The sequence below is a fragment of the Heterodontus francisci genome, chromosome 4, assembly GCF_036365525.1.
Source record: "Heterodontus francisci isolate sHetFra1 chromosome 4, sHetFra1.hap1, whole genome shotgun sequence".
NCBI lineage: Eukaryota > Metazoa > Chordata > Chondrichthyes > Heterodontiformes > Heterodontidae > Heterodontus > Heterodontus francisci.
Window position 1 is genome coordinate 75,686,176 of NC_090374.1, and position 27,418 is coordinate 75,713,593.

At 43.2% G+C, this 27,418-nt stretch overlaps 1 protein-coding gene across 1 annotated transcript in view; it reads left to right on the forward strand.

The window, feature by feature from the left end:
• rhobtb3 (Rho related BTB domain containing 3) overlaps nucleotides 1–27,418 on the forward strand; it is a 145,607-nt gene that overhangs the window by 99,072 nt on the left and 19,117 nt on the right. Inside the window, exons 6-10 of the mRNA XM_068029003.1 lie at nucleotides 8,602–8,707; nucleotides 13,443–13,808; nucleotides 15,825–15,937; nucleotides 19,845–19,968; nucleotides 21,978–22,151. Coding sequence (XP_067885104.1) covers nucleotides 8,602–8,707; nucleotides 13,443–13,808; nucleotides 15,825–15,937; nucleotides 19,845–19,968; nucleotides 21,978–22,151 — 883 coding nt within the window. The remainder of the gene's footprint in view (nucleotides 1–8,601; nucleotides 8,708–13,442; nucleotides 13,809–15,824; nucleotides 15,938–19,844; nucleotides 19,969–21,977; nucleotides 22,152–27,418) is intronic.

Genomic DNA, 27,418 nt, shown 5'->3' on the forward strand with positions numbered 1-27,418 from the left:
TGCTTCCACCATTGTGATCAATTACCCCACATTTCTATTCCCATCGCAACCTCCGGAGTAATGGCAAGCAGTATTCTATTATAACAACTTCTCTATGTAAAGCAGCTTCTTTTACCTGAGATCAAAATTATATAATACACAATAAACTGAAACTGTGTCAGAAATGGGGTACACCATAGCAGGTCACCAGAAGAACAAATACAGTTTTGAATGTCAAAGGTCTTTTATAAATTTGCTGGTGAAACAGCCACTAATGCAACCCCATCAGACATTACTTCTTCAATTTTTTCTCTTCTACTTGTGGTCATATCAAATTGGTTGATAATACGATTCCAAATTCAAATGCTACAATTTTTGGTATTTTTCAACGCATCAGCACATTTCCAAGCATTAGTCTTTATCAACATGCAGTTTGCTTAATGACAATAGTGTCCTTTATCACTAGTTTGATAAACATTGTATAGATAAATATATTGCCAATAATACAAATCTATTATTAGGGAATGAAAGCAAGACACTTAGAAAATAAAAATACAGTAAAGGTTCTGTTATCCAACATGTGCCAGACCTGAGAGGTGCCGGAAAATCAAAAATTCTGCTTAATCAGGCCATGTACTTACCAAGATGGGTGGAGATCCGACGTTCCATTCCAAAGTTATCAGCGAAAGACCGGAGGATACCCAGGGCCGATTTTTAATTATCCCTTGATCTTTTGGAGTCGGTGCACCAATATAGCTATAGAATACATGAGAGTCAGCCCTTTCCAACAAGCAACTAATGTTGAGAACAAACAACTGCACGCAGGAAAACTCGGCCCGGGAGAGCCCTTTTGAGATTTTGAAAATTCTGAATAATAGAGCTTGTCAGTGGGTAAAGTGCCAGATAATAAAGCTTTTACTATATCACTGATTAGAGTCAACATGGACTGATGAAAGGGAAATCGTGTTTGACAAATTTATGAGTTTTTTGAGGATGTAATTAACATGGTGGATAAGGGGAAACTGGTGAATGTAATGTATTTGGATTTTCAAAAAGCATTCAAAAAGGAACCGCACAATAGGTTATTACACAAAAATAGGGCTAATGGATTCAGGTAATATAGATTGATGATTGGTTAACGGACAGAAAACAGAGTCGGCATAGATAGATCATTTTTGGGTTGACAGACTGTAACTGATAGGATACCGCAAGAATCAATGCTTGGGCTTCAGCTATTTATAATCCATAACAATGACTTTGATGAGAGGTACAAGTGTAATGTAGCCAGGTTTGCTGACAATAAAATGTTAGGTCGGAAAGCAAGCGATGAAGAGGACGCAAAGAGACTGCAAAAGGATTTAAACAGGTTAAGTGAGTTGGCAAGAATGTGGCAGATGGAATATAATGTAGAAAAATGTGAAACTATCCATTTTGGTCAGAAAAATAGAAAAACAAAATATTTTTAAAATGGTGAGAGACTGGGAAGCAATGATAGTCAGAGAGATCACCTAAAAAGTCTGAGAGGTTGCAGGGCTTTCTCACTGACTGTCCACCTTGTCTGTGGCTACGGAGAAGCTCCTGAGTATGTTTCAGACCTCTGACTAGATCTGCTGTTTTCATGGTGCTTCTCCACGAGGAAGGGAGATCTTCAAATTCTCTTGGTCGTTTTAACCAGTGCTACAATGTTGTGTGTTGTCATTGTATTTAGTAGCAAAACAGGGATGTTCTGGACAAAGTCTCAGATAAGGTCAACGAAGAACTATTTATTTTTTACATAGCAGTATATCTTCTTTGGCATCTTTGTCTCGAGAAACAATGGGTAAGCACCTGGAGGTGGTCAGTGGTTTGTGAAGCAGCACCTGGAGTGGCTATAAAGGCCAATTCTAGAGTGACAGACTCTTCCACAGGCGCTGCAGATAAAATTGGTTGTCGGGGCTGTTACACAGTTGGCTCTCCCTTTGCGCTTCTGTCTTTTTTCCTGCCAACTGCTGTCTTTTCGACTCGCCACTCTTTAGCCCCGCCTTTATGGCTGCCCGCCAGCTCTGGCGATCACTGGCAACTGACTCCCACGACTTGTGATCAATGTTACAGGACTTCATGTCGCGTTTGCAGACGTCTTTAAAGTGGAGACATGGATGGCCGGTGGGTCTGATACCAGTGACGAGCTCGCTGTACAATGGCCAAGCCATCTCAAGCGCCGCTGGCTCAGTAGGGTGTATATGCTTGGGATGTTGGCTGCCTCGAGGACTTCTGCATTGGAGATACGGTCCTGCCACCTGATGCCAAGGATTCTCCGGAGGCAGCGAAGATGGAATGAATTGAGACGTCGCTCTTGGCTGACGTACGTTGTCCAGGCCTCGCCGCCGTAGAGCAAGGTACTGAGGACACAGGCTTGATACGCTCGGACTTTTGTGTTCTGTGTCAGTGCGCCATTTTCCCACTCTCTCTTGGCCAGTCTGGACATAGCAGCGGATGCCTTTCCCATGCGCTTGTTGATTTCTGCATCTAGAGACAGGTTACTGGTGATAGTTGAGCCTAGGTAGGTGAATTCATGAACCATTTCCATAGCGTGGTCGCCAATATTGATGGATGGAGCATTTCTGACTTCCTGACCCATGATGTTCATTTTCTTGAGGCTGATGATTAGGCTAAATTCGTTGCAGGCAGCCGCAAACCTGTTGATGAGTCTCTGCAGACACTCTTCTGTGTGGGATGTTAATGCAGCATCGTCAACAAAGAGAAGTTCCCTGATGAGGACCTTCCGTACTTTGGTCTTCGCTTTTAGACAGGCAAGGTTGAACAACCGGCCATCTGATCTTGTGTGGAGGAAAATTCCTTCTTCGGTAGACTTGAACGCATGTGAGAGTAGCAGGGAGAAGAAGATTCCAAATAGTGTAGGTGCGAGAACACAGCCCTGTTTCACACCACTCAGGATAGGAAAGGGGTTTGGTGAGGCGCCGCTATGCTGAATTGTGCCTTTCATATTGTCATGGAATGAGGTGATGATACTTAGTAGCTTTGGTGGGCATCTGATCTTTTCTAGTAGTCTGAAGAGACCACGTCTGCTGACGAGGTCAAAGGCTTTGGTGAGATCAATGAAAGCAACGTAGAGGGGCATCTGTTGTTCACGGCATTTCTCCTGCAGCTGGCGAAGGGACAACATCAGGTCAGTGGTGAATCTCTGCTCGAAAGCCACACTGTGCCTCAGGGTAGACACGCTCAACCAGCTTCTGGAGCCTGTTTAAAACGACTCGAGCGAAGACTTTCCCCACTATGCTGAGCAGGGAGATTCCACGGTAGTTGTTGCAGTCACCGCAGTCACCCTTGTTCTTATAGAGGGTGATGATATTGGCATCGTGCATGTCCTGAGGTACTGCTCCCTCATCCCAGCACAGGCAAAGCTGTTCATGTAGTGCTGAGAGTATAGCAGGCTTGGCACTCTTGATTATTTCAGGGATAATACCGTCCTTCCCAGGGGCTTTTCCACTGGATAGAGAATCAATGGCATCACTGAGTTCCGATTTTTTTGGTTGTTCGTCCAGCTCATCCATGACTGGCAGAGACTGGGCTGCATTGAGGGCAGTCTCAGTGACAACATTTTCCCTGGAGTACAGTTCTAGGTAGTGCTCCACCCAGCGGTCCATTTGCTTGCGTTGGTCAGTGATCGTGTCCCCTGATTTAGATTTGAGGGGGGCGATCTTCCTGATGGTTGGCCCAAAAGCTCTCTTAATGCCATCATACATTCCTCTGATTTTTCCGGTGTCAGAGGCCAGCTGAATATGACTGCATAGGTGTTGCCAGTAGTCATTTGCACAGCGCCTGGCTGTTCTCTGTGCAGCGCTTCTGGCTACTTTAAGTGCTACGGATGTTAACTCGCTGGAGGCTTTCTTGTAGTTCAGCGGTGCAATGCGCTTAGCGGCTATGACAGGTTCCAGCTCTTCAAAGTGAGATTGAAACCAGTCTGCATTCTGCTTCACATGTTTGCCATAGGTGGTCATTGCTGAGTCATAGATGGCGTCTCTGATGTGGGCCCACTTGGTCTCTGCATCCCCTGTGGGAGTGTTTTGAAGGGCTTTTTCAAGTGAATTTCGAAACTTATGTAACAGCTGTGGATAAGAAATTCTGTTAGTGTTGATGCACGGGCAGCCCTTCTGCTTGGAGTGATGCAGCTTCTTTGGTTTGAGTGTAACCTTGCTGCACACCAGGGAGTGGTCGGTGTCGCAGTCAGCACTGTGGAAGCTGCGTGTGATTTGAACGCTGTTTAATGAGGCTCGCCTTGTGACGATGAGGTCCAGCTGGTGCCAACGATGTGCCTCCAAGAAACTTGGTGACAGGGTTTAGTAAGAAAGAATGAGTTGGTGATGCAGAGGTTGTGATCGGTACACAACTCCAGCACTCTCTGTACATTCTCATTCATCCTTCCAATACCATAGCACCCAAGACAGGAGGGCCATGAGTCACGGCCCCAACCCTGGCGTTAAAGTCCCCCAGCAGGAACAAATGTTTGGTATTGGGAATGCTACTAATGATATTATGGAGTTCCTCGTAGAACTGGTCTTTAACTTCATGTGGGGAGCAGAGTGTTGGAGCATAGATGCTGAGTAGGTGCACTGGACCAGAGGCGGTGAGCAGTCGGATGGACAGTATGCATTCCGAGCCATTTGAAGGTGGCTCTATCTCGCTGAGCAAAACGTTTCTGATGGCGAAGCCCACTCCATGCTGTCCCACCAGATGCCTCCCCCCTTCACCCCCTACACCACCTTCCCCCCAGCACCCACTTCCCCCACCCCTTCCCCCTTGCACCACCTTCCCCCCATGCCCTCCCCCCCGCACCCCCTCCCAGCTCACCCCCCTTGCACCTCCTTCCCCCCACCCCCTTGCACCCCAGCTCCCCCCCCGCACCCCCTTCCCCTGAACCCCCTCCCGCTCACAACATCTTCCCCTCGCACCCCTTCCCCTGCACCCCCTCCCCTACCCCCCTGCACCCGCCCTTCCCAGCTCCCCCTCGCACCCCCTTCTCCCCAGCCCCTCCCCCCACACCCCTACCCCTCGCACCCCCTCCCCCATCGCACCCCCTTCCCCCCACCTCCTTCCCTGGGCATCCACCGCACCCCCTTTCCTCTCCCTCCATGAAATCACACAGCTTACTTGTTAGCTCCTATCCCTGAGCAGCGGCCCTAACAACCCCACTGCCTTATGGGCGTCTCAGGAGAGACCAAGGCTAAGGGAGTAAACCTAACAGAAAATCCGGAGCGGAACCCTGAAGGCGGTCATGTGTCATCTTTGGCATGTTTCCAGCAGTTCATGCAGCCATACCGATGCTAAACGTCATGCTCTGCACTCCTTTGGACCCCATCAGGAAGGCCGAGAGGGGGGTTTTGACGCTTGGGCAACTGACAACCTCCATACATCCGCCCAGGCATGCGCCATGGAGAGGTCACTCCATAGTCGCCTCACAGCGACTGAAACAACACGGAAGGCAGCAGTTACGGATTATAAGTCCAGCTCAATTGATGTAGAGATTGGGCGCCACGGGTTGCCTTTGGCGGTGGGAGAGGTCATTGCATCTCACTGGACAGCTACCGCCTGCCTCAAACCGGGCAGCCTCCGATCAGTAAGGTTCTGTCCCGCCACAGTCCATTTGCTTCAATGGATGCTTGGAGCTCAGGGTCATTGCCCAACAAGTGGACTGTAACACCACACCAAACAGCACGACCAAAAAAGGAAAGAAGGTACCAGCCCTTCGTTTTGTAAGCTGGAACGACAGAACTATGTATCCTGGCCTGTCGGAAGATCTTACACAAATCAACGATTCTTGGAAGATTGCCATCATTAACAACGAGCTCAGTAGACTCAATGTGGACATTGCAGCACTTCAGGAGACATGCCTCCCTGCGAGCGGATCTCTAAGAGAGCAAGACTACACCTTCTTCTGGCAGGGTAGGGATCCTGAAGGACCAAAACAGCATGGAGTGGGCTTGGCCATCAGAAACTCTTTGCTCAGCAGAACAGTATATACACTCTCATCAAGCCTCCTAAGCTAGCATTCGTGCTGCTCTCTCTGACCTCCAGCCTAACCTCATATGACTATGACATCATCACTCTTACAGTGGGAGGGATTGCTCTCACTTTTTTTAGCATTAACCCTTTACATCCTTATACTATATTGTGCAGGTCTTGCTGCATGCGGGCAGTGGAGAGTTTTCTTCTTCATTCCCATGGACTTCAATTTTGCTAGGGTTCCTTGATACCACACTCGGTCAAATGCTGCCTTAATGTCAAGGGCAGTCGCTGTCATCTCACCTCTGGAATTCAGCTCTTTTGTCCATGTTTAGACCAGGTCTGTAATGAGGTCTCGAGCTGAGTGACCTTGGTGGAACGCAAACTGAGCATCAGTGAGCACGTTATTGCTGAGTAAGTGTCGTTTGAAAGCAATGTCAATGACACCTTCCATCACTTTGCTGATGATTGAGAGTAGACTGATGGGGTGGTAATTGGCTGGATTGGATTTGTCCTACTTTTTTGTGGATGGGATATACCTGGGTAATTTTCCACATTATCAGGTAAATACTAGTGTTGTACTTGTACTGTCTACAACAGCTTGGCTAAGGGCACGGCTAGTTCTGGAGCTCAAGTCTTCAGTACTACTAGGTTCTGGAAGGTGGGATTAGATTGGGTGGCTAGTTTTTTTCGGCCAGTGCAGTCACGATGGGGTGAATGGCCTCCTTTTGTGCCGTAATTTTTTCTATGGTTCTTTGGTTCTCTAGTTCTACTGCTGGGAAGATGTCAGGGCCCATAACCTTTTCTGTATCTAATGCGTTGAGCGGCGTTTTGATATGACGTGGAATGAATTGAATTGGCCAAAGACTGGCATCTCTGATGCTGAGGACCTCTGGAGGAGGCTGAGGTGGATCATCCACTCAACACTTCTGGCTGAGGTTTTTGAGGAAACTACCATAATTAGTTTTAAATAATGGTTTGGCGTGGAAAGACCTTTCCCTGTAATTTTGCATGAGAGGACAGTGTAGTGCTAAATTCTGAATCCTGTTATCATGCTCATGGAGGGAACAGTGATAAAATATGAAATGAACTGGAGGAATTGTGAAATAAAAGTTGAAACTGTTGAACTGAACTACAAAAAACTGACACATGATAGAGGTATATAAAATTATGAGAGGCATAGATAGGGTAGATAGCCAGAGTCTGGTTCCCATGGTAGGGTGACTAAAACTAGAGGGCATAGATTTAAGGTGAGAGGGAGGAGGTTTAAAGGGAATCAAAGGGGTAAATTTTTCACACAAGGAATAGTGGGTATCTGGAATGAGCACCCTGAGGAGGTGGTGGAGGCAGGAACAGTAGCGACATCTGGACAGGTACTTGAATGAGCAAGGCATCGAGGGATATGGAATTAATGCAGGCAGGTGGGATTAGTATAGATAGGCATTATGGTCGGCATGGACACGGTGGGCCGAAGGGCCTGTTTCTATGTTGTACGACTCTATGACTCTATGACATTTGTGCCACAGACAAAATGGAGTAGAGGTCAGGTGACCCTTCCTGTACTGTCAATAAGCATGTTTGTCTGTTGAAGATGAAATTCATTATCCACGTCTGAATTAGCTTTGGGGAAAACCCATTGAAAAGGAAAACAACCCATTCCATGCTAACAACTCCTATCTGCAGGAATGGAGCTAACAAAAGATTTTACAGACAGACTGACTCCAAAGCCAAGGCCAAAATAATAGGTATGAAATAACACTTACTTATCAAAATGTACCACATTCAGATGCCAACATGTAACAATGGTTACCATATCACCCCAGGGGAGAGAGCTCTTAGTCACCTGACCGACACCGCAACCTGACAAGTTTCTATCTTAAAAGGTATTTCACTGGACAGAGAGAGACAAAACAGCAAAATAAGGTCTTTTCCAGCCAGAACAGTTGTGAGACAGTTCCAGCTAAGCAGGAGCCCTGCTGACAACATTTTTTAACTACTGCAGCAGAGAAATTTCAAGGTGACTTTGGAACTTCCCATCTGCGAAAGTGAACCAGAATTTCCCACCATCGACTTCGGATTGAGGCTTAACAACAAGGAGCCTGCAACACTTCATCCTTTTCAAGACAACAAACATTCAAACCTGCACCACTGTAAGATTTTCTCCCAAAAAGTTTCTAAAGGTCTTTTTTAAAACACTCTAATCTCTATCTTGACTTGTGTGTGTATATGGGTGTGAATGTGTGAGTGGGTGAAGTCACAAATATTTTCCAGTTATTGTGTAACAATAAATATTTATCTTTCTTTTTTAACCTTCAAGAAAACCTGTCGTTTGTCTATTTAGTTTACCCTTATGGACTAAAACACTACCCGCATCTCTTCCCATCTGTCCGTATCACTGTCCAAAATCCCCAAATTTAAAGAGTAATAGCAAGTACTTTGTTGGCACTGGAAAACAACTGGATAAGCTCAACAATTATAAAACATATGCAATTCTCCTACTGCTGAATTAAACTGCATCTGTATCACCTGCAAATTATTTTTCACATATTTGAACCACATTCTATATCTGTCTGGATCTTTGTAATTCTGATTCTTGTGCTTATTCTGTGTACAATTTTGCAGTTGGAATACTTTATCATCCAGTGTTTAAAGCAGAAATCTTATGAGAAGAAAAAGAAAAGGAGTAGCAGACCCCAAATAATCCCACCACCTCGACTTAGAGAGCCAGGTAAGAATAGATAAGGGAAGGAGTGCCTGTCTCAGCTTATCTGATGTGAATATGGAAAATGGGCAATTGATCCTGTTGATTATAATATACTCCAGGAAAACATGTCTTATTAATATCATCAAAGATTCTGTAATTAATGGTGTTCTATCCATGAAATTAATGGTCACCTCAGAATGAGGGTCAGCCATGGGAATTGGTGGCACAGTAGGTCAGAACAATACCTATTCTGGAAGTTGGCTGTAAATTCAATCCGTACTGATAGGATAAAACTACCCTTTTTCAATTGACTTTAAGGGTCCTGGTGAAATATGTCAGCCACTTTCAAACTAGTTCTTACTAACTTTAGGTCCAGAGCACAAAGCTGTCCATAGTTTGGCAATTTAGGATTTAATAATATATTTTGTTAACACACTAGTTAACATGTTTACACAATATTAGACTGCTTTAATGCAGTTCTGCTCAGGAATATCCAAAAGGATAGCTAGTCTGGTGGTTGTTGCAGTAGAATGTGCTTTGTGGAAGTTAGGATATTGGGTGAAGTTTCTTCTGTCAATGATTTTAGGAAACAATGTCAGTGTGAGTACAGAATGAAAATTACTATTTTGTGTTCATGACAACTTTTTTGATAAAATTATTGACAAACGAATTTTCCCTCATTATAGGGAAGGTGAAAAGAGCTTAGGCCACAGCAGACGCTGAAATATCTGGGGCAGAGTAGGCTTGGTGTCTGCTTAGCTCTGCAATATCCAGTTTCCCAGAGGGGGCTGAAAACAAGTATTAGGCTCCACATTTGACTATTTAAGGGTTCTAATGCCGTTTTAAGCAGCTGCCAGGGACAGCTCTAAAATAGCTTGATCCATTTTCACTTTTAGGTATCCTTTTGGATGGGATGTTGGTTCCTGAAATTGGTTTTGGTTGTGCTCAAACTTCTACCCAAAATCTGGCTTGTAAATTAAGATGGAATTCCATCCTTCTTTTTCAAAATTCAAATGAAGACTTAAATAGAATTACTGTAAAGAATTTTGGGTGGAGATTTTAACATGCAAGTCATCAAACTAGGTTTTTCCCTGTATATAAAAGGAACATATGTAGTGATATTGGGGCTTGAAATTATATGCCTACTAAGTGGTTCACTTATCATTTTATTAATTGTTATGCGCAGGTGGGAAATGGAGTGGCTGGCTTCCACTTTTCACATTCCTACTGAACACAGATTGTCTTTTCTTAAACTAGTGTTTCCGCCCCTGTACATTGTTTGCCAAATAAACAGACAGTGGCGGGTTTTCTCGTACGTTTGAAACAGAAGTTTAAATATTTATTGAACAATAATCGCCCAAAATGATTGCAACACCACCCATGCACACATTCACTCTCACATGCACACTCAAGAAAAGATAGATACAAATAGTCGTTTGGTAGTACAGAACTTGAGTATTGCTGAAAACAGAGAATTTTTTTATTTTATTTTTTACTTATTTATTTATTTAGAGATACAACACTGAAACAGGCCCTTTGGCCCACAGAGTATGTGCTGACCAACAACCACCCATTTATACTAATCTTACATTAATCCCATATTCCCTACCACATCCCCACCATTCCCCTACCACCTACCTACACTAGGGACAATTTACAATGGCCAATTTACCTATCAACCTACATGTCTTTGGCTGTGGGAGGAAACCGGAGCACCCGGCGGAAACCCACGCGGTCACAGGGAGAACTTGCAAACTCCGCACAGGCAGTACCCAAAACTGAACCCGGGTCACTGGAGCTGTGAGGCTGCAGTGCTAACCACTGCACCACTGTGCCGCCCCTTTTGCTGCCCGCATTTTGTCGAAGCTTTTAGTCTTGCACTCATCAGGACAATTCGCAAGAATACCAATGTAAGGGAAAGTAACACATTTATACTGTATGAGAAGAGAGTGATGATTGGTTGGCAAGTGGATTCTGATTGGCAGAGGCGTTGCCATGGAGAATGCACCAGTTTATGCTGATTGACAGTTAACTGCCAAGCTTTGTTTGAAATTTAAACCAGGCAGCTTGATTCTGATTGGTCAAGGCATTGCCCTGAGGAATGAACCAGCAAATGGCTGTCGCTTATTTTGTTTAGCTGAGACAAGCACAATGTGTGTATATGTTCTTTCTGTCTGCAAAGGACAGGGCCCTGTGTATTAATATATGTAGCTTCCAGTACGCGCAAATGTGCCACACTGCGAGCCCAACTGACAATCTTAATTGGATTATTTAGCAAATGTTGTCCAATCGTGGAATCGCATCTAATATTGGACACTGTATTTTGAGTTTTGCAAGCACGGCTGGTTAGGTACGGCCTGTAACTTGCCTATTGTGAACAGCGGAAGGGACATGCTGTTTGATAAAATCCACCACTGTTTGGGATCTGTGGCCTATATACCTTGCATCACACTGGCATTGAAATTCATCTACCATATTACTCATTTGTGTGATAGGCAGAACGTCTTTTTGGCTTGACGGCAGCATCCTGTTAGTGGCAAACATCACATGTGTTGCTACTCCATAGTAACACTGTGAAACAGCTAGCTTCACCAGTTTCTCACATGTTTGGGATACATTACCCTTCTAGGGTAATCTGAAGTAGACTGGGCACTTTTCAGGGCTGATAATGACAGTCTTAGGCCCGTTCATATGTTTGCGCAATATACAGCGAGAAACAATCTGATCATTCACTGGTCAATACCTGCATTGGGGTTCTTACAGTTCCACGCACTATAAGATTGACCTTATCGGCAACTTTGTAAATAGGGCCTGAGCCATTGCTCACCATGCAAGCTTGGTGCTGAAATCGGGCGAATCAAAAGCATCCTGCACGACAATAGCTCCCCTGATTAGATCATTTCTCACTGTATATCACGCAAACTTATGAACGGGCCTAAGGCCGTCATTTTCGGCCCTGAAAAGCTCCCAGTCTACCTCAGATTATATTGGAAGGGTAATGTATCCCAAAAGTTTGAGCAATAGGTAAAGCTAGCTGTTTCACGCTGCTACTATGCAGTAGCAATAGGTGTGGTGTTCGCCACTAACAAGATGCTATCGTCAAGCCAAAAAGATGTCCTGCCTATCGCACAAATGAGTAATGTGCTATATGAATTTCAGTGCCAGTGTGATGCTAGGTATATAGGCTGGATGTCCCAATGAATGACGGATCGTATCAAACAGCATGTCCCTTCTGCTGTTCACAACGGGCAAGGTACGGATTCTACCCAATTAGCCCATGCTTGCAAAACACAAAACACAGTGTCCAGCATTAAATGTGATTCCACAATTGGACAACATTTGCTAAATAATCTGCAGTGTGCTAAGAATTACGCTGACAACCAATTTATGATTGTCAGTCGGGCTCGCAGTGTGGCGCCTTTGCACGTACTGGAAGCTACATATATTAATACACAGGGCTCTGTCCTTTGCAGGCAGAAAGAAAATGTGCACACATTGTGCCTATTTCAGGTAAATAAAATAAGTGACAGCCATTTGCTGGTTCATTCCTTAGGGCAATGCCTTGACCAATCAGAGTCAAGCTGCCTGGTTTAAATTTCAAACAAAGCTTGGCAGTTAACTGTCAGTCAGCATAACCTGGTGCAATCTCCATGGCAGCGTCTCTACCAATCAGAGTCCACTTGCCAACCAATCATCACTCTCTTCTCATCCAGTATAAATGTGTTGCTTTCCCTTACGTTGGTATTCTTGCGAATTGTCCTGATGAGTGCATGATGAAAAGCTTCGACAAAATGACTCTTTTTAGCAAAAGATAGATAGAGGGTAAAGGATAGGAGCATTAAGAGTTCAAGGTATCAATGTCTGCTGCTTTCAGGAAAAACCTGTGGGATCCTCTTGAAAGGTAAGTTTTTAAAGTTGTAGGCCTGTTTTCTGGTTGTCTTGCATTTGCTGGAATGTTGCTTTTTTCTGGCAGTCAACACTTCAGTCTGAGGTCAGTGCTGGTATTTCTTAGTTCAATTTTCAATGGCAGAGGAGTTGTTTAAAAGTCACTCTCTTATTTGCTGCACTTGGTTGCAAACTCGTCTCAGCAGGGTTCAACTGCCTTAGCTGGAATTGATTTCTTTCTCTCAGCCATGTGCTAGAATTAAAGATGGCTTTCGATGTTCTCGCTGTGGCTGGAGATTTCTGTCTGATGTTCTCTTTTTTTCCCAGAAAGGTTGCCTTTAAAGGTAAAACTTATTAAGTGTTAGTTTTGCCCATGTGCCTTAGGTTTCAGTTCTTGAGGGGCTGTACATTTTGATAAGGTGAAGTACTTTCACCCTTTATTGTAGTGATTGCAGCTGGAGATGAGGCGTCTGTGACTGCTTTTGTTTTAGTTTGTTTTTTGTGGAAAGTTCACATCCATGTGTGATGAGCCGTTTACAATTTCAGTGCAGACAAGGTTACTGAGTTTTAGTTCTAGCAGGAAAAGGTGGATTAAAAACAGCAAGTGCTGGAGAAACTCAGCAGGTCTGGCAGCATCTGTGGAGAGATCACTGACCTGAAACATTAACTCTGCTTCTCTCTCATCTTGTTGAAGGCAAGTATATCAGTCTTTTAAATGATTTCCATAAATCTCCAGTTTATTTTTGTATTTCCATCGCTGTAATTCCCATGAGCGTGACATAAATACTGAAAATCTTACTAAGTTTCTGTTATATGCATATTTTTGGTTTTGTACCCAAGTTGTTTATTGGCTCTCTGTTATTTTTCCTTCTAGTCAAACTACCGTGTTTAAAAATTGAAGAGTCCCAGTACCATCGCGATTTGTTGAACCTATACCACAGCTCTCCATGTACAGATGTGGTGTTTTCTTCCAAGAATGGACAAGAGGTGGCTAGAGCTCACAAGATCGTGCTGTGCACAGCAAGTGACGTTTTCATGTTACTGTTTGGTGTGGAGATTGCCAGTAACCCTGGTGAATTACCTGGGAAGATTGCTCACAATCTATTTGCAATAGACCAAAAGGATATTGCGTTGAACTCCAGCCAAGCTTTACTTCATAACAGCCAGCCAGTAAGGGTCATCATTTTAGACTCACTGCTCTGTGCCTGCTACTCAGAGGTCTTGAAGTTCATTTACACAGGTATAGAACCTGTATCGCGGAGGACTTAAGGCGCAGTGTTACCATCCTGGAAACTATGGTTATACTGAATACTTCTGTATAAATAATTTTCTCAAATAGTTGTTCTGGGGCAGCTTGCATGTAGTCCCTAAAGCCATAGGTTTGAATTCTGTAAAATGATTACATTGTGATAGGAGATGAATCAGGAAACAGCAATGGGTTAGAATACTAATCTTTCACTTTTGGGATTCCATTGAGTCTAAACTGACAGGATGAAAGTAATTCCTGTCACTAATGTGTAGCACAGAATCAGCTTCCTTATATGTGCTGCTGATACCCAGCTTTACCTCTTCCCACTATCATCGATGACTATTGCTGAGCTATCCAACTGCACAATGGTAACATTTCTTCCAGCTAAACAAAACCATGTTGTTCCACATCTTCTAAAAATTCTATCCCTCTTCCATGTGGCTTGCTCAGGCTGAGCTTGACAGTGCACAACGTTAGAGTTTCCTCGTTACCTTGAGCTGAGCTACAACATCCACACCCAGTCCATTTTATAATTATATCGTATTATATTATGTTGAAATATTCCACCTGCATCTTGACCACATCCTCACAGCTGCTCAAGCCCTCACATCTTTTCCATCTCCTGGCTTGACCTCCAATACTCTCCTCATTATTAGCCATTATCATCTGCCCTCTACAATTCTCTTCCCAAACCCATCCATCTTGCTACACTTTTCTTTATCTTCAAGTGCTCCTCAGACTCTCCTTTTTAACTATGTGTCAGCTCTGCTTTTGCTCACTGTCCATTCTTCCGCTCTTGTGAAGTACCATATAAAGTTAAGGTGGGATTTCTGTAATGATCCCAAGTGAGATCAGTTTGTGTAATCAGTGCAGTCCCAGCTGTCAAGTGTTTGCAAAATGTATGTTTTACTGTAGCAGCATGGGGTGAAATCATGCAATATTAGCATAAAAACACTATTTTAAAATAAAATAGCAGCCGGATGAATTTCATCTGAACATGTTAATGAGTTTAAATGTTAATATCATACAGCAAGATTTAACTTCACATATGTTTTCCTGTTTTCCTAGATTGTTGAATTGAGAGAATTTTTTGCAATCAAATACCTTGGACGGGTTCCTGCACCACTAAGGGCGCATTTCAGACATTCCCCTGTGAAGCTGCAAATGCAAGTGGAAGTGTGTCGGGCTGCATGGCATTGTTAGCCACCCCCCTCTTCCTCCCGTAAAGTAGCCAACAGTGTCCCCCCTGATATGAAAGAAACAACCTGCTGTCATTGGGAGTCCAGGCTGTGATTCAGACATAGCGACTCACCCACATTGATCAATTGAGCATCTGCTCTACTTGGTCCCACTTGGTGTACCAGCCACCTGCCGTCCATCCAATGCATGATCAGCTGGGGTCGTGGGACCTCCCAGCCTGAGGAAGCATTCTTTCATGTGCATTTAATATAAAATTACAGCTTGCTCTAAATTCCAGATAGTGTTCTTGCCATGTTAATGTGAAATTTGGCAACAGTTTAAATTGTATGAAAAATCACTAATTTGTGGTGCTTTAGAATAGTATTATAAAAATAAATTTTACTTTGAAAGCTTTATTTTCACCCACCAGGGTTGCAGAGAACTTTAATATATCTTGTATGTGAATTTAAATTCTTTGAGTTTTAAATGTTGCTCTTGTGGCAGTGAAAATTATTTTAAGATCCAAAAGTTGCATGATTCAAGCAATAGAAAATAATGCTTTAAGTGACTGACACTTGATTACCTACTTAGAATATATTTCATGTCAACAGAAGGTTAAAAAATTTACGGGAAAATCTTGAGGATATTTCCCTACTCTATACTCATGCCAATATTTTCACTAATAATTATCTAATGGAGGGAAATATACCCCATTCCTTCCTTTTACATCATTTAGAATCCAATCAAAAATAATGATTTAAGATTTACAATTTTGTAAATCAGGTATGACAATAAGTTACAAAAAAAAATAATTTGATCTGTTACTAGGTATTAACTGCTGGGATGAACTAAAATCAGTCCTCTGGAAGAAACTGAAAAATCTAGAACAAGTCAAAAATGTGCTGGAAACACTTAAACTGCTCTTCAAATGCAATGCTAAGGTATGAAGCCAATTGATTTAATGAAAAATGCAGAACCAGGAAATAGGAAGTCTATTTTTTATTCCACTTAACGATTCTTTAAAGATATAGGGATGGTAGTCTAGTGGTATAACCTAACAGAGTAGCATGTGTTTCATCAAGGGGTTGATGTTCATGATTTGTTATATGCTGAACCCTTGATTTCTTTCTTTCAGAGAAGGGGTGTGGGCGAAAAGTGTTTGATGTAGAGATAAGGTTAATCAGTGGATGAATCGATCTAAGCCACTTTTAGTGTCACCTAGGCCTTAATATTTGTGGGGAGGGTATGGGGGAGGCCATAATCAGCCAAAGAACCCAGGAAGGCTGGGGATATGCAGGTCCTGCCAAACTTAATGGCTAGACCTCATTATCATTTTTAGGATCGCTAGCAGTTTTGCCAGTGACTGGGAGGGAAAACCAGCAGCAGGAGGCCACAGCCAAGGAGCCTTGGAGATGGTCCCCGACAATCAGGAGGGGAGGAAGGTTGGTGATTGGTAGCGGGGAGGAGGTCAGCAATTGGGAGGGGGGAGAGCAAGGCCATGATTGGCAGGAAGAGAGAGAGAGGCCCGGATTGGTGGGGGAAAGAGAGAGAGAGGCTGTGATCGGTGGGGGGAAAAGCCAAAGGCTTCCATAAGGATATTTCCCCTGGCTGGTGAGTCTAGAACCAGCAGACACAGTCTCAGAATAAGGGCTAGGCCATTTAAGACTGAGTTGAGGAGGAATTTCTTCACTCAGATGGTGGTGAATCTTTGGAATGCTCTACTCCAGAGGGCTGTGGAAGCTCAATGATTGAGCATGTTCAAGACAGAAATCAATAAATATCTGGATACTAATGACGTCAAGGGATGTGGGGTAGCACGGGAAAATGACATTGAGGTAGATGAACAGCAATGATCTAATTGAATGGCATAGCAGGCTGAATGGGCTGAATGGCCTCCTCCTGCTCGTATGGTCCGATGTCCCTATGTTCCTAAGGGGCTGGGTGGAGTGCCTCCCTTTCACAGCCAGGTTTCCCAATGCCTGAGAAACCTGCATAGCAGCAATCAATTTTAAATTGGGCTTCCAATTGCACCATGGGAGTCTGATTTAAATATGATAATTAAGTGTTCCACCTCGCTATGGTGGGATACTCAGATGGCATTATATCTGCTGCTGTAAAAATCAAAGCGGGCACATGCACAACATGTTGGGCATGTGTTCTTATTTAAGTCTTCAATTGCCTCAACAAACCTCTCCCCTCCATTGCTGGGGTTGGAGGGTGGGGGTGTGGTGGGTGTTAATATCAAGGCCCTAATCTGAGAGCCTCGATATTAACCCCAAAGAGGGAGACTAAGACTAGAGTTTTACGCCCCCCCCCCCCCCAAAAGAGTGGGATGGTGGCAGGGGAGGGGCGTAAAATGGAGTGAGAGGATCGGGGGGCCCTTCCCGATCCGCTCCCGCCTCCGCTGCCATTTTACAGGGGGCAGCGGGGGCGAAAACCCACCTACCCATCCCAGGCCAATCAATGCCCTTTAGTCGCCAGTTAACGGTCACTTAATGGCCTCCGCCCACCGCCACGGAAATTTTACTGACAGCTTGGCGGGGGCCCTCATGGACTCTGTGCCTGATGGAGGACCAACCCCGATGCCCCAACCACCCCCAACACCCAAAACGCCTCCCGTCGCCCCAGTCAACTCGCCTTGCCTCACCGGGGTCCAAACGATCACCCCCAGCGAGGCCTCAAAAACTTACTTTTCCCAGGGCGTCCTTCCTCTTCTTGATGCTGCGTTGCAGTCCCAGCAATAGCCACCGCTCCCATTGGCGCTGCTGGGACAGAGAGCTGCTGGCCCGCTGATTGACCGACAGCTCAATTAGGCAGGACTTCCTGCAGCAAAATGTGGTCCGGATTCGCAGGCCAGGTGAAGGCAGGTTCGCCACCGACATTTCTGTTTCTCCCTTCCACTGAGGGTAAAATTCCAACCTAAAAATTTTCTAACTTGCAAAAACTAGGAACTGTAGAAGAGCAACAAGATTTGGGAGTCCAAGAACACAAATCATTTAAAACTAATAGAGTGGTACAAAGAGCAACCGAAAGGTGAATGGAATGTGTGCCTGGGTACAGATCCGGGGAAATTTCCTCAAATATTTTACAATGTTTTCATTTTCTTGTTGAGGTATTAGTTACCATTTTACATTCATAAATCATTTAAGGCCTACATTTATTTCTTCAGTTAAATAAAATAGCTTTTCTGGACATCATTTTCTCATTAATTTTCAATATATGTGATTGCTTTTTCACAATGTTCAAGTGATTTATTTTTATTTGCAATTATATTAAGTTTTCAATTTAAAGGGATCCTGACTTAGTGGAATTATTTGCCAAAGGTTTCTGATTTGTTTGCAAGTACATAATGTAAATAAAACACACTTTAAATACACTGAGATTTCAGAAGCAAATGACACCTTGGTGAATCTCTGTGTAATTTGCAGTGAAAGTGACACTCAATTCTTTAGGTTCTTCTTCCTCTCAAACAATAAAAGTGCTGCCAAATACTTTTTGTTATGAAGATTGCCACTTAAAGTCTGCACATCCATCAAAATATACTAGGAAAAACTTTCATTTCCATTTCCATAAACTCACACAAGATAGGCACCATTGTATCTCTACACTGTGATGACTTTAAAATAGTGCTTCATAATCACAGACTATGTCGAACCAACATCTAAAAGTGTATTTAATGTAGCCATTTAAAAAAAATATATCTTCAACATTGTACATTAATAGATTTAAAAATAATTACACTAATAATAGCTTTTGGCAGACTTTGAATTTGACAAATCATCTGCCCATTGAAATATCAGCCATGCTATTTTCCTCCATGTGTTTGTTTTAGTGGATTCAGGGTTGTCAAGAATGATGGGAGAGCAACAGCTACAACAACAACTTGCATTTATATAGCATTTGTTATGCAGTAAAATGTTCCAAGTTGCTTCACAGGAGCGTTATCAAATAAAAATTGACCATATAAGGAGATATTAGGACAGATGACTAAAAGCTCGGTCAAAGAGGTAGGTTTTAAGGAGTGTCTGAAAGGAGGAAAGAGAGGTGGAGAATTTTAGGGAGGGAATTCTAGAGCTTAGGGTGTAGGTGGCTGAAGGCACTGCTGCCATTTGTGGAGTGAATAAAATCAGAGATGCGCAACAGGCCAGACTTGGAGGAGAACAGATATATTGGAGGTTTGTAGGGCTGGAGGAGGGTGAGAATTTTAAAATCAAGGCATTGCTCGACGCAGAGCCAATGTGGGCCAGTGATGGGTAAACGGGACTTGATTTCACTTCGGACCCAGGCAGCAGAGTTTTGGATGAGCTCAGGTTTATGAAGGGTGAAAGTTGGGAGGCTGACCAAGAGTGCATTGGAATAGTCAAGTCTAGAGACAACAAAGCATGGATGAAGGTTTCAGCAGCAGATGAGCTGGACCGGGTGGAATCGGGTGATGTTATAGAGTTAGAAGTAGGCAGTCTTAGGGTTTGTTGGAAGCTTATCTTGGAAACATTTTTAATTAATACTGCATTGGTGGAATGGTTGAAGAGTTACAAAATTCACCTCATCCAAAGAAACATTTCTTGGAAAAATATGACAAATGTCTCTTAAAAAGTAAGAATGCAACAATCACAGTCTGCAATCTCCGGTGAACAAGCAGCCAAACAAATCAATGGAATATAGTAACAAGCAAAAGTATTCAAAATTCATGGAACATATCTGAAGTTCCCAATCCTATGGTCACCATATTGTGTTGGAACCCCTAAAAAAAAAGATTTTGAAAACTGAAATGACCATGTTCAGAACTGTGTAAGAAAGCACGTATCATTAAATATAGATATCCCAATGTTTCCTTTTTATATCTTCTAGACATTTAATTCCAGTGATGTCACTAATCAAACAGCAAAAGGTAAAAGGCAGTCTCAAAGTTGCTGTTCTTTAAGCCTATTCCTGAAAAGTCCTGACTTGGCTGATGTCATCTTTAAAGTGCAAGGTATGGAGTTCATCGCTCACTGAAGAAGTAAAAATGTTCAGCCTCTGTGGAATTGAACTTGCTATTCTTGGCTTGTTAATGCTTTTAACATCGTTTTATAGTAGTGGAGAAATTTTCCTAATCCAAGCAATCATGTTCAATAAAACTTCAAATAATTCAGCTAAATTTCTTTAGAATACCTTAAGCAGTCACTTTCCTAATAACAAGTTGGGAATACAGTAAAACAGGTGCAAATTGTGGTCAGCATTTCTGTGGGGAGAAAACAAGAATCGCTTTATTGTGTTGTGGAAAGTGAATGTGTCTTTTGTTTATTAATTCCTCATCCTTTTAGAAACAATGGGCTGGATTTTCATAGCCTCGTGGAGATGGGGTAGGAAGCGATGGGGGCCAGGAAAATAGAGGGGAGCTGCATTGGGATGGCTCCCCAATGCATTCATTCCTCCGGGGGCTTTCCCAGAGGCGGGCTGGGAACTGGGTCAGCTGTCACACCACAGAGGTGGTCAGCCAATTAGTCCACTTAGGGACTATTTTGTGATGGCACCAGTATTTTCCCAATGTGGGAGTGATTCCCTGCCTTGTGCAGTGGCTGCCAGCTCAATTGAGGTGGCATCCCAGCAGCAAGCCATGGGATCATTAGAGCTGGATGCTCCATGCCCCTATGACGGGGCCGTGGGGATGAAAAGTCGCTGCCTTGTACGTTAATATTCTGTGGAGGGGTTTCATGCCTCTTTATTTCATGAATTCTATGCAGGCAACCACAGGCGCCTTCATGTTGTGGCACCCTTGCGCTCACCTGCCTGTCTCGGCGGTGCCCATCTCTCCTGGTAGGGCTGCCAGTCTACCGTCGCTGCGGGCCCTCTGATTGGGCCTGCAGTCTCAGGAGCCCGCCCATCATCCTTAACAGGATGGCGAACGCAGAGGGGGCCACCTCCCAGAAGGTTGCGTGGGTAGGCTCAGGACCCCCATATGGGTCTAATATCAGGGTCTTGACGCCCATCAGAAAATGTAATTTGTCAACATCAGAAAGTAATACATTTGACTTTTGTTCTTACTAAGTGTGCACAGTGTATGGATAGTAGCCTCCAATTGAAGGGGCAGAATTATTCAATTCTTTCAACTGAGATGTTCTTTATTGGAGTTATTTCTCCGCTTTCGTGGAAAACTTTACAATGAATGACACCAGTGTATTCAATGTGTGAGTTGAGTGTGGGGGTGGCATGTTCTGTAATATTGTGGTCAGTTCTTTATTGTTTTTTGATGGTGGAAGTTGCAGCAGTTTGCACTTGCATGAAGTAGGTTTTTTGCATCAATCCACACGTTTGTGATTTGACAACTTTGAACATGTTCAGGAAGATTTGTAAGTGATTCATTTCATGGCCATTTCAGTAGCACACTTTGTTACAACAGTTTACAAAAATGCTAATTAATTTTCAAATGTCAAGGATATAAGAATTGAAGCCTTTAACTATATAGTTCTTATCCTCCACTTGAAGATCCACAATACTACTGCTGAAAGGATGAGCAACTGGGCCTTGGTAAATGTCAGTATGCATTGGACTGCTAAGAGATTCTTTTCTCTGCCTTGAGAGGTCTCTCACATCAGTTCAGCACTTCCCACTGACAAATCTTTCCATAAAATATGCTACATATACTCCACCTTAACCTTTTTGTCAAGTATTTCACCACACACTTCTTATTCATAAGCATTTGTAGCCAGGAACTTCACCTGTCTTGAGCAGTTTAAATCCAGAGAAAGAACACCAGTGCCTTTATTTTTACAAAAACAACATAAAATATAAAGTATGTTAGAAGATATTTCTTGCAAATAAGCATTGCGAAAAGCAACCTTGCGTAGGGTGAAATGTTTTTGAAAATTATGTCCTTGGTCTTTTTGTGGCTCTGTGATGTTATGGTGTCTTTGTCTTTATCCCTGAAAACAACAGAATAATTTGTTTCATTTGAACCATCAATTCTGAATGAGTTCACATTCTCTCTCTCTCTCTCTTAAGGAACATCTATATATGCTCATAGAGCTGTATTGGTGGCTCGTTGTGAGGTAATGGCAGCTATGTTTAGTGGAAACTATGCTGAAGCAAAAGCATGTCAGGTTCCTATTCATGGTGTTTCCAAGGAAACCTTTATCTCTTTCTTGGAGTACCTGTATACTGATGCCTGCTGCACAGGTAAGGAATCAATTCTGCAGCGATGAAGGGAGTGATTAGTATAAAAATAACACCATTTATTTAAAAATCATTTTTAGGAAGAGGTATCCATATGAGGCTGTAGGGCAGCAGTTTAGAAGTAAGATTGACCAGTTCCTGAATATATTTAATGTAATTATGGATTTTTTACAATGCAACCTCGATGAAAAGACATAATTTCCAATTTGGCTGTTCAGCCTTGGCAAGTAGTACTCTTATCATTCACCTTATGTGCAAGGCAGGTTCTAAGCAGGCTCTCAAAATCCAAAAGCAAAATCCTGCTGATGTTGGAAGTCTGAAATAAAAACAGAAAATGCTGGAAATACTCAGCAGGTTTGGCAGCATCTGTGGAGAGAGGATCTGTTCTGATGAAGGGTCATCAATCTGAAACATTAACTGTGTTTTTCAAGTATTTCAAGCAATATCTGCTTTTATTTCAGATTTCCAGCATCTGCAGTATTTTACTTTCGTATTAGCGTTTAATTCACTGACACTTCCAGAATGCCAACCTTGAAGAAGTTCCACTCTTCTCTGTGACGGGATTTCTGCTTTCTCTGTCTTTCTCTCTCTCTCCACAGGTGCTGCCTGACATCATCATAGATTACAAGAAATAGGAGCAGGAGTAGGCCATTCGGCCCCTTGAGCCTGCTCTGCCATTCAATAAGATCATGGCTGATCTGATTGTGGCCTTAATTCCACTTTCCTGCCTGTCCCCCACCATAACCCTTGACTCCCTTGTCGTTCAAAAATCTAACTCAGCCTTGAATATATTCAATGACCCAGCCTCCACTGCTCTCTGGGGAAAAGAATTCTAAAGATTAATGACCCTCTGGGAGAAGAAATTCCTCCTCATCTCCATCTTAAAAAGGAGGCCCCTTATTTTGAAACTGTGTCCTCTAGTTCCAGATTCCCCCACAAGGGGAAACATCCTCTCAGCATCTACCCTGTCAAGACCCCTCAGAATCTTATATGTTTCAATCAGATCAACTCACATTCTTCTCAACTCCAATGAGCATAGGCCCAACCTGTTCAACCTTTCCTCATAAGACAATCCCTTCATCCCAGAAATCAGCCTAGTGAACCTTCTCTGAACTGCTTTCAATGCAAGTATATCCCTCCTTAAGTAAGGAGACCAAAACTATACACACTACTCCAGGTGCAGTCTCATCAATGCCCGGTACAGTTGTGGCAAGACTTCCTTACTTTTATACTCCATTCCCCTTGCAATAAATGCAAACATTCTATTTGCCTTCCTAATTCTTGCTGTAACCTTGGCTTCCTGTGGTACTGGCAGTGGTCACCATGCCCAGTGGCGCTGCCAATGCAACTGTGTTGCCAGCCCTCTGATTGGCCAGCAACTCTTGGAGGTAGGATTCCCATCTCTAAAGGGACGGGGATCCCGTCGCTGGGCATCTAAGTGTCTGAGCGGCGTTGAATCATGTCAAGTTGGCTCCAAAAGGCCAAGGTGGGGTTCCAATTGCCTTTTCGGCCCGGCACCAGGAGGCCCACCGGCACAATTAACTCCAGCCCACTTTGTGTCCTCCTCACAACTTGTTTTCCTACCTTTCTTTGTATTGCCTGCAAATTTGGGTACAATACACTTAGTCCCTTCATCCAAGTCATTAATATAGATCGTAAATAGATGAGCACTGGTCCCTGTGGCAATCCACTAGTTACAGTTTGCCAACCCGAAAATGACCAATTATCCCGACTCTCTGTTTCCTGTTCGTTAACCAGTCCTCTATTGATACTAATATATTACCCCCAATACCCTAAGCTCTTATCTTGTGCAGTAACCTTTTATGTGACAACTTATCGAATGCCTTTTGGAAATCCAAATACACTACATCTACTGGTTCCCCTTCATCCACCCTGCTTGTTACATCTTCAAAGAACTCTAATAAATTTGTCAAACACTATTTCCCTTTCATAAAACCATGTTGACGCTGCCTGATTGCATTATGTTTTTCTAAATGTCCTGCTGCTACTTCCTTAATAATAGATTCTAGTATTTTCCCAATGTCAGATGTTAGGCTAACAGACTAACAGTTTCCTGCTTTCTGGCTCCCTCCTTTCTTGAATAGAGATCTTGCATTTACGATTTTCCATTCCGCTGGGTTTGTTCCAGAATCTAGGGAATTTTGGATGATTACAACCAATGCATCCATTATCTCTGTAGCCGCTTCTTTTCACACCCTAGGATGCAGGCCATCAAGTCCAGGGGACTTGTCAGCCTTTAGTCCCATTAGTTGTCTTTGTACTTTTTTCTCTAGTGATAGTGATTGTTTTATGTTCCTCCATCCCTTTTGCCATTTTGATTTTCTACCATTCTTGGGGTGCTTTTTGTGTCTTCTGCTGTGAGGACAGATACAAAATACTTGTTCAAAGTCTCTGCAATTTCCATGCTTCTCATTATTAATTCCCCAGACTCATCCTCCAAGGGACCAACACTTACTTTAGCTACTCTCTGCCTTTTTATATATTTGTAGAATCTTTTACTATCGCTTTATATTTCTTGCTAGTTTACTCTTATACTCTAATTGCTCCCTCTTTATTTTTGTTAGTCATGTCTGCTGGTTTCTAAAATTTTCCCAATCTTCTGGCCTACCACTAATCTTTGCAGCATTGTACGCCTTTTCTTGCAATTTGACACCATCCTTAACTTCCTTAATATGGATGCCGCATCCTTAGAGTCATAGAGTTATACAGCACAGAAACAGGCCCTTCGGCCCATCGTGTCCGTGCTGGCCATCAAGCACCTATCTATTCTAATCCCATTTTCCAGCACTTGGCCCGTAACCTTGTATGCTATGGCATTTCAAGTGCTCATCTAAATACTTCTTAAATGTTGTGAGGGTTCCTGCCTCTACCACCCCTTCTGGTAGTGTGTTCCAGATTCCAACCACCCTCTGGGTGAAATTTTTTTTCCTCAAATCCCCTCTAAACCTCCTGCCCCTTATCTTAAATCTATACCCCCTGGTTATTGACCCCTCCGCTAAGGAAAAAGTTTCTTCCTATCTACCTATCTATGCCCCTCATGATTTTATATACCTCAATCATGTCTCCCCTCAGCCTTCTCTGCTCTAAGGAAAACAACCCTAGCCTATTTAAATCTCTCTTCATAGCTGAAATGCTCCAGCCCAGGCAACATCCTAGTGTATCTCCTCTTCACCCTCTCCAGTGCAATTACATCCTTCCTATAGTGTGGTGCAGAACTGTACACAGTACTCCAGCTGTGGCCTAATTAGCGTTTTATACAGCTCCATCATAACCTCCCTGCTCTTATATTCTATGCCTCGGCTAATAAAGGCAAGTATCCCATATGCCTTCCTAACCACCTTATCTACCTGTGTTGCTGCCTTCAGTGATCTATGGACAAGTACACAAAGGTCCTTCTGACTTTCTGTACTTCCTAGGCTCCTACCATCCATTGTATATTCCCTTGCCTTCTTAGTCCTCCCAAAATGCATTACCTCACACTTTTCAGGATTAAATTCCATTTGCCACTGCTCCGCCCATCTTACCAGCCCATCTAAATCTCTCTGTAATCTAAGGATTTCCTCCTCACTATTTACAAAACCACCAATTTTCGTGTCATCTGCGAACTTACTGATCATACCTCCTATATTCACGTCTAAATCATTAATGTACACTACAAACAGCAAGGGTCCCAGCACCAGTCCCTGCGGTACACCACTGGTCACAGGCTTCCAATCGCAAAAACAACCCTCAACCATCACCCTCTGCCTCCTGCCACTAAGCCAATTTTGGAACCAATTTGTCAAATTGCCCTGGATCGCATGGGCTCTTACCTTCTTAATGAATCTCTATCCAGAACCTTATCAAAAGCCTTACTGAAGTCCATGTAGACTACATCAACTGCTTTACCCTCATCTACACATCTAGTCACCTCCTCGAAAAATTTAATTAAGTTTGTTAGATATGATCTCCCCTGACAAAGCCATGCTGACTATCCCTGATTAATCCCTGCCTCTCCAAGTGGAGATTAATTCTGTCCCTCAGAATTTTTTCCAATAGTTTCCCAACCACTGATGTTAGACTCACTGACCTGTAATTACCTGGTTTATCCCTACTACCCTTCTTGGGATACAGCTCATCTGGGCCTGGGGATTTATCCACGTTTAAGCCCACTAAAACTGTTAATACCTCCTCCCTTTCAATGCTAATTTGTTCTCATAGAGACTTTCTTTCTCAATAGAATATACCTTTGTTGTGAGTTATGAAATATCTCCTTAAATGTCTGCCATTGTTTCTCTACCATCTTACCTTTTAACTTATTTTCCCACTCCAGTTTAGCCAACTCTCTCTTCATACCCTTGTAATTGCCTTGATTTAAGTTTAAGACACTAGTTTCAAACCCTGTATTTCCAGCATTTTCCGTTCTTATTTCAGCTTTCCACCATCCACAGTATTTTTCTTTTCCGTACTGGTATCAAATGATTCAATGGCAGTCTTTTATTAGCCTCTTATTCCCTCACCCTAAAACTGGCCATTGATATAGGGTCAGCTGCAGCTCAGTAGCCCAGTGGTACTTTAAATTGCTTTAAACTTCCCTGCTTAACCAAAAAAAGTAATGGTTAGCATTACTACTATAGACAGTGAAATCAATGGTGGCATAACATTATTCAACTTCAGGACAGTTCAATGAATCCATTCCTTACAATGTGGCCACCCCTGACAGGAGCCCCCACCCCAACAGGAAGGGTTTCCATTCCCTAAATGTACAGCTTATCTGGGATGCCAATCACCCTACCAACATGTGAATGCTACCCTGGAAGCTTCCACAACTTTTTTGTTCTATGGCAATCAATTAATAATAATACATTGTTCAGCCAGAGCAAAATTTCTGGGAGGTTGCTTCGAGACCAGGGATTGCGCTGATGACCTGACATTGGAAGTTTCAAGGAAGACCCAGCATATCAATGGTGGCAGTATGCCTGATGGGACAGGTGTCCCAGGCCATCAAAGGCCACATGTGGGCTTCACCTGGGATCGGGGCTGGTATCCTGGAGCTGGCATCACTGCTAATTGCCTCTTTGGGGCAAGGCAGGCACCTTGCTTGTGCTGGTAAAGGTGCAGGTGCCTAACACTGAGATGTAAATGACCTCAGAAAGTCTCCCAGGCTTAGTGATAGTGATTCCCAACTTATGTGACCTCGGCATAATTGCTGGGATTGCAGAGCTGTGCATATTCAGTGGTTAATGACAGACCTTTATGTCAAAAATGTT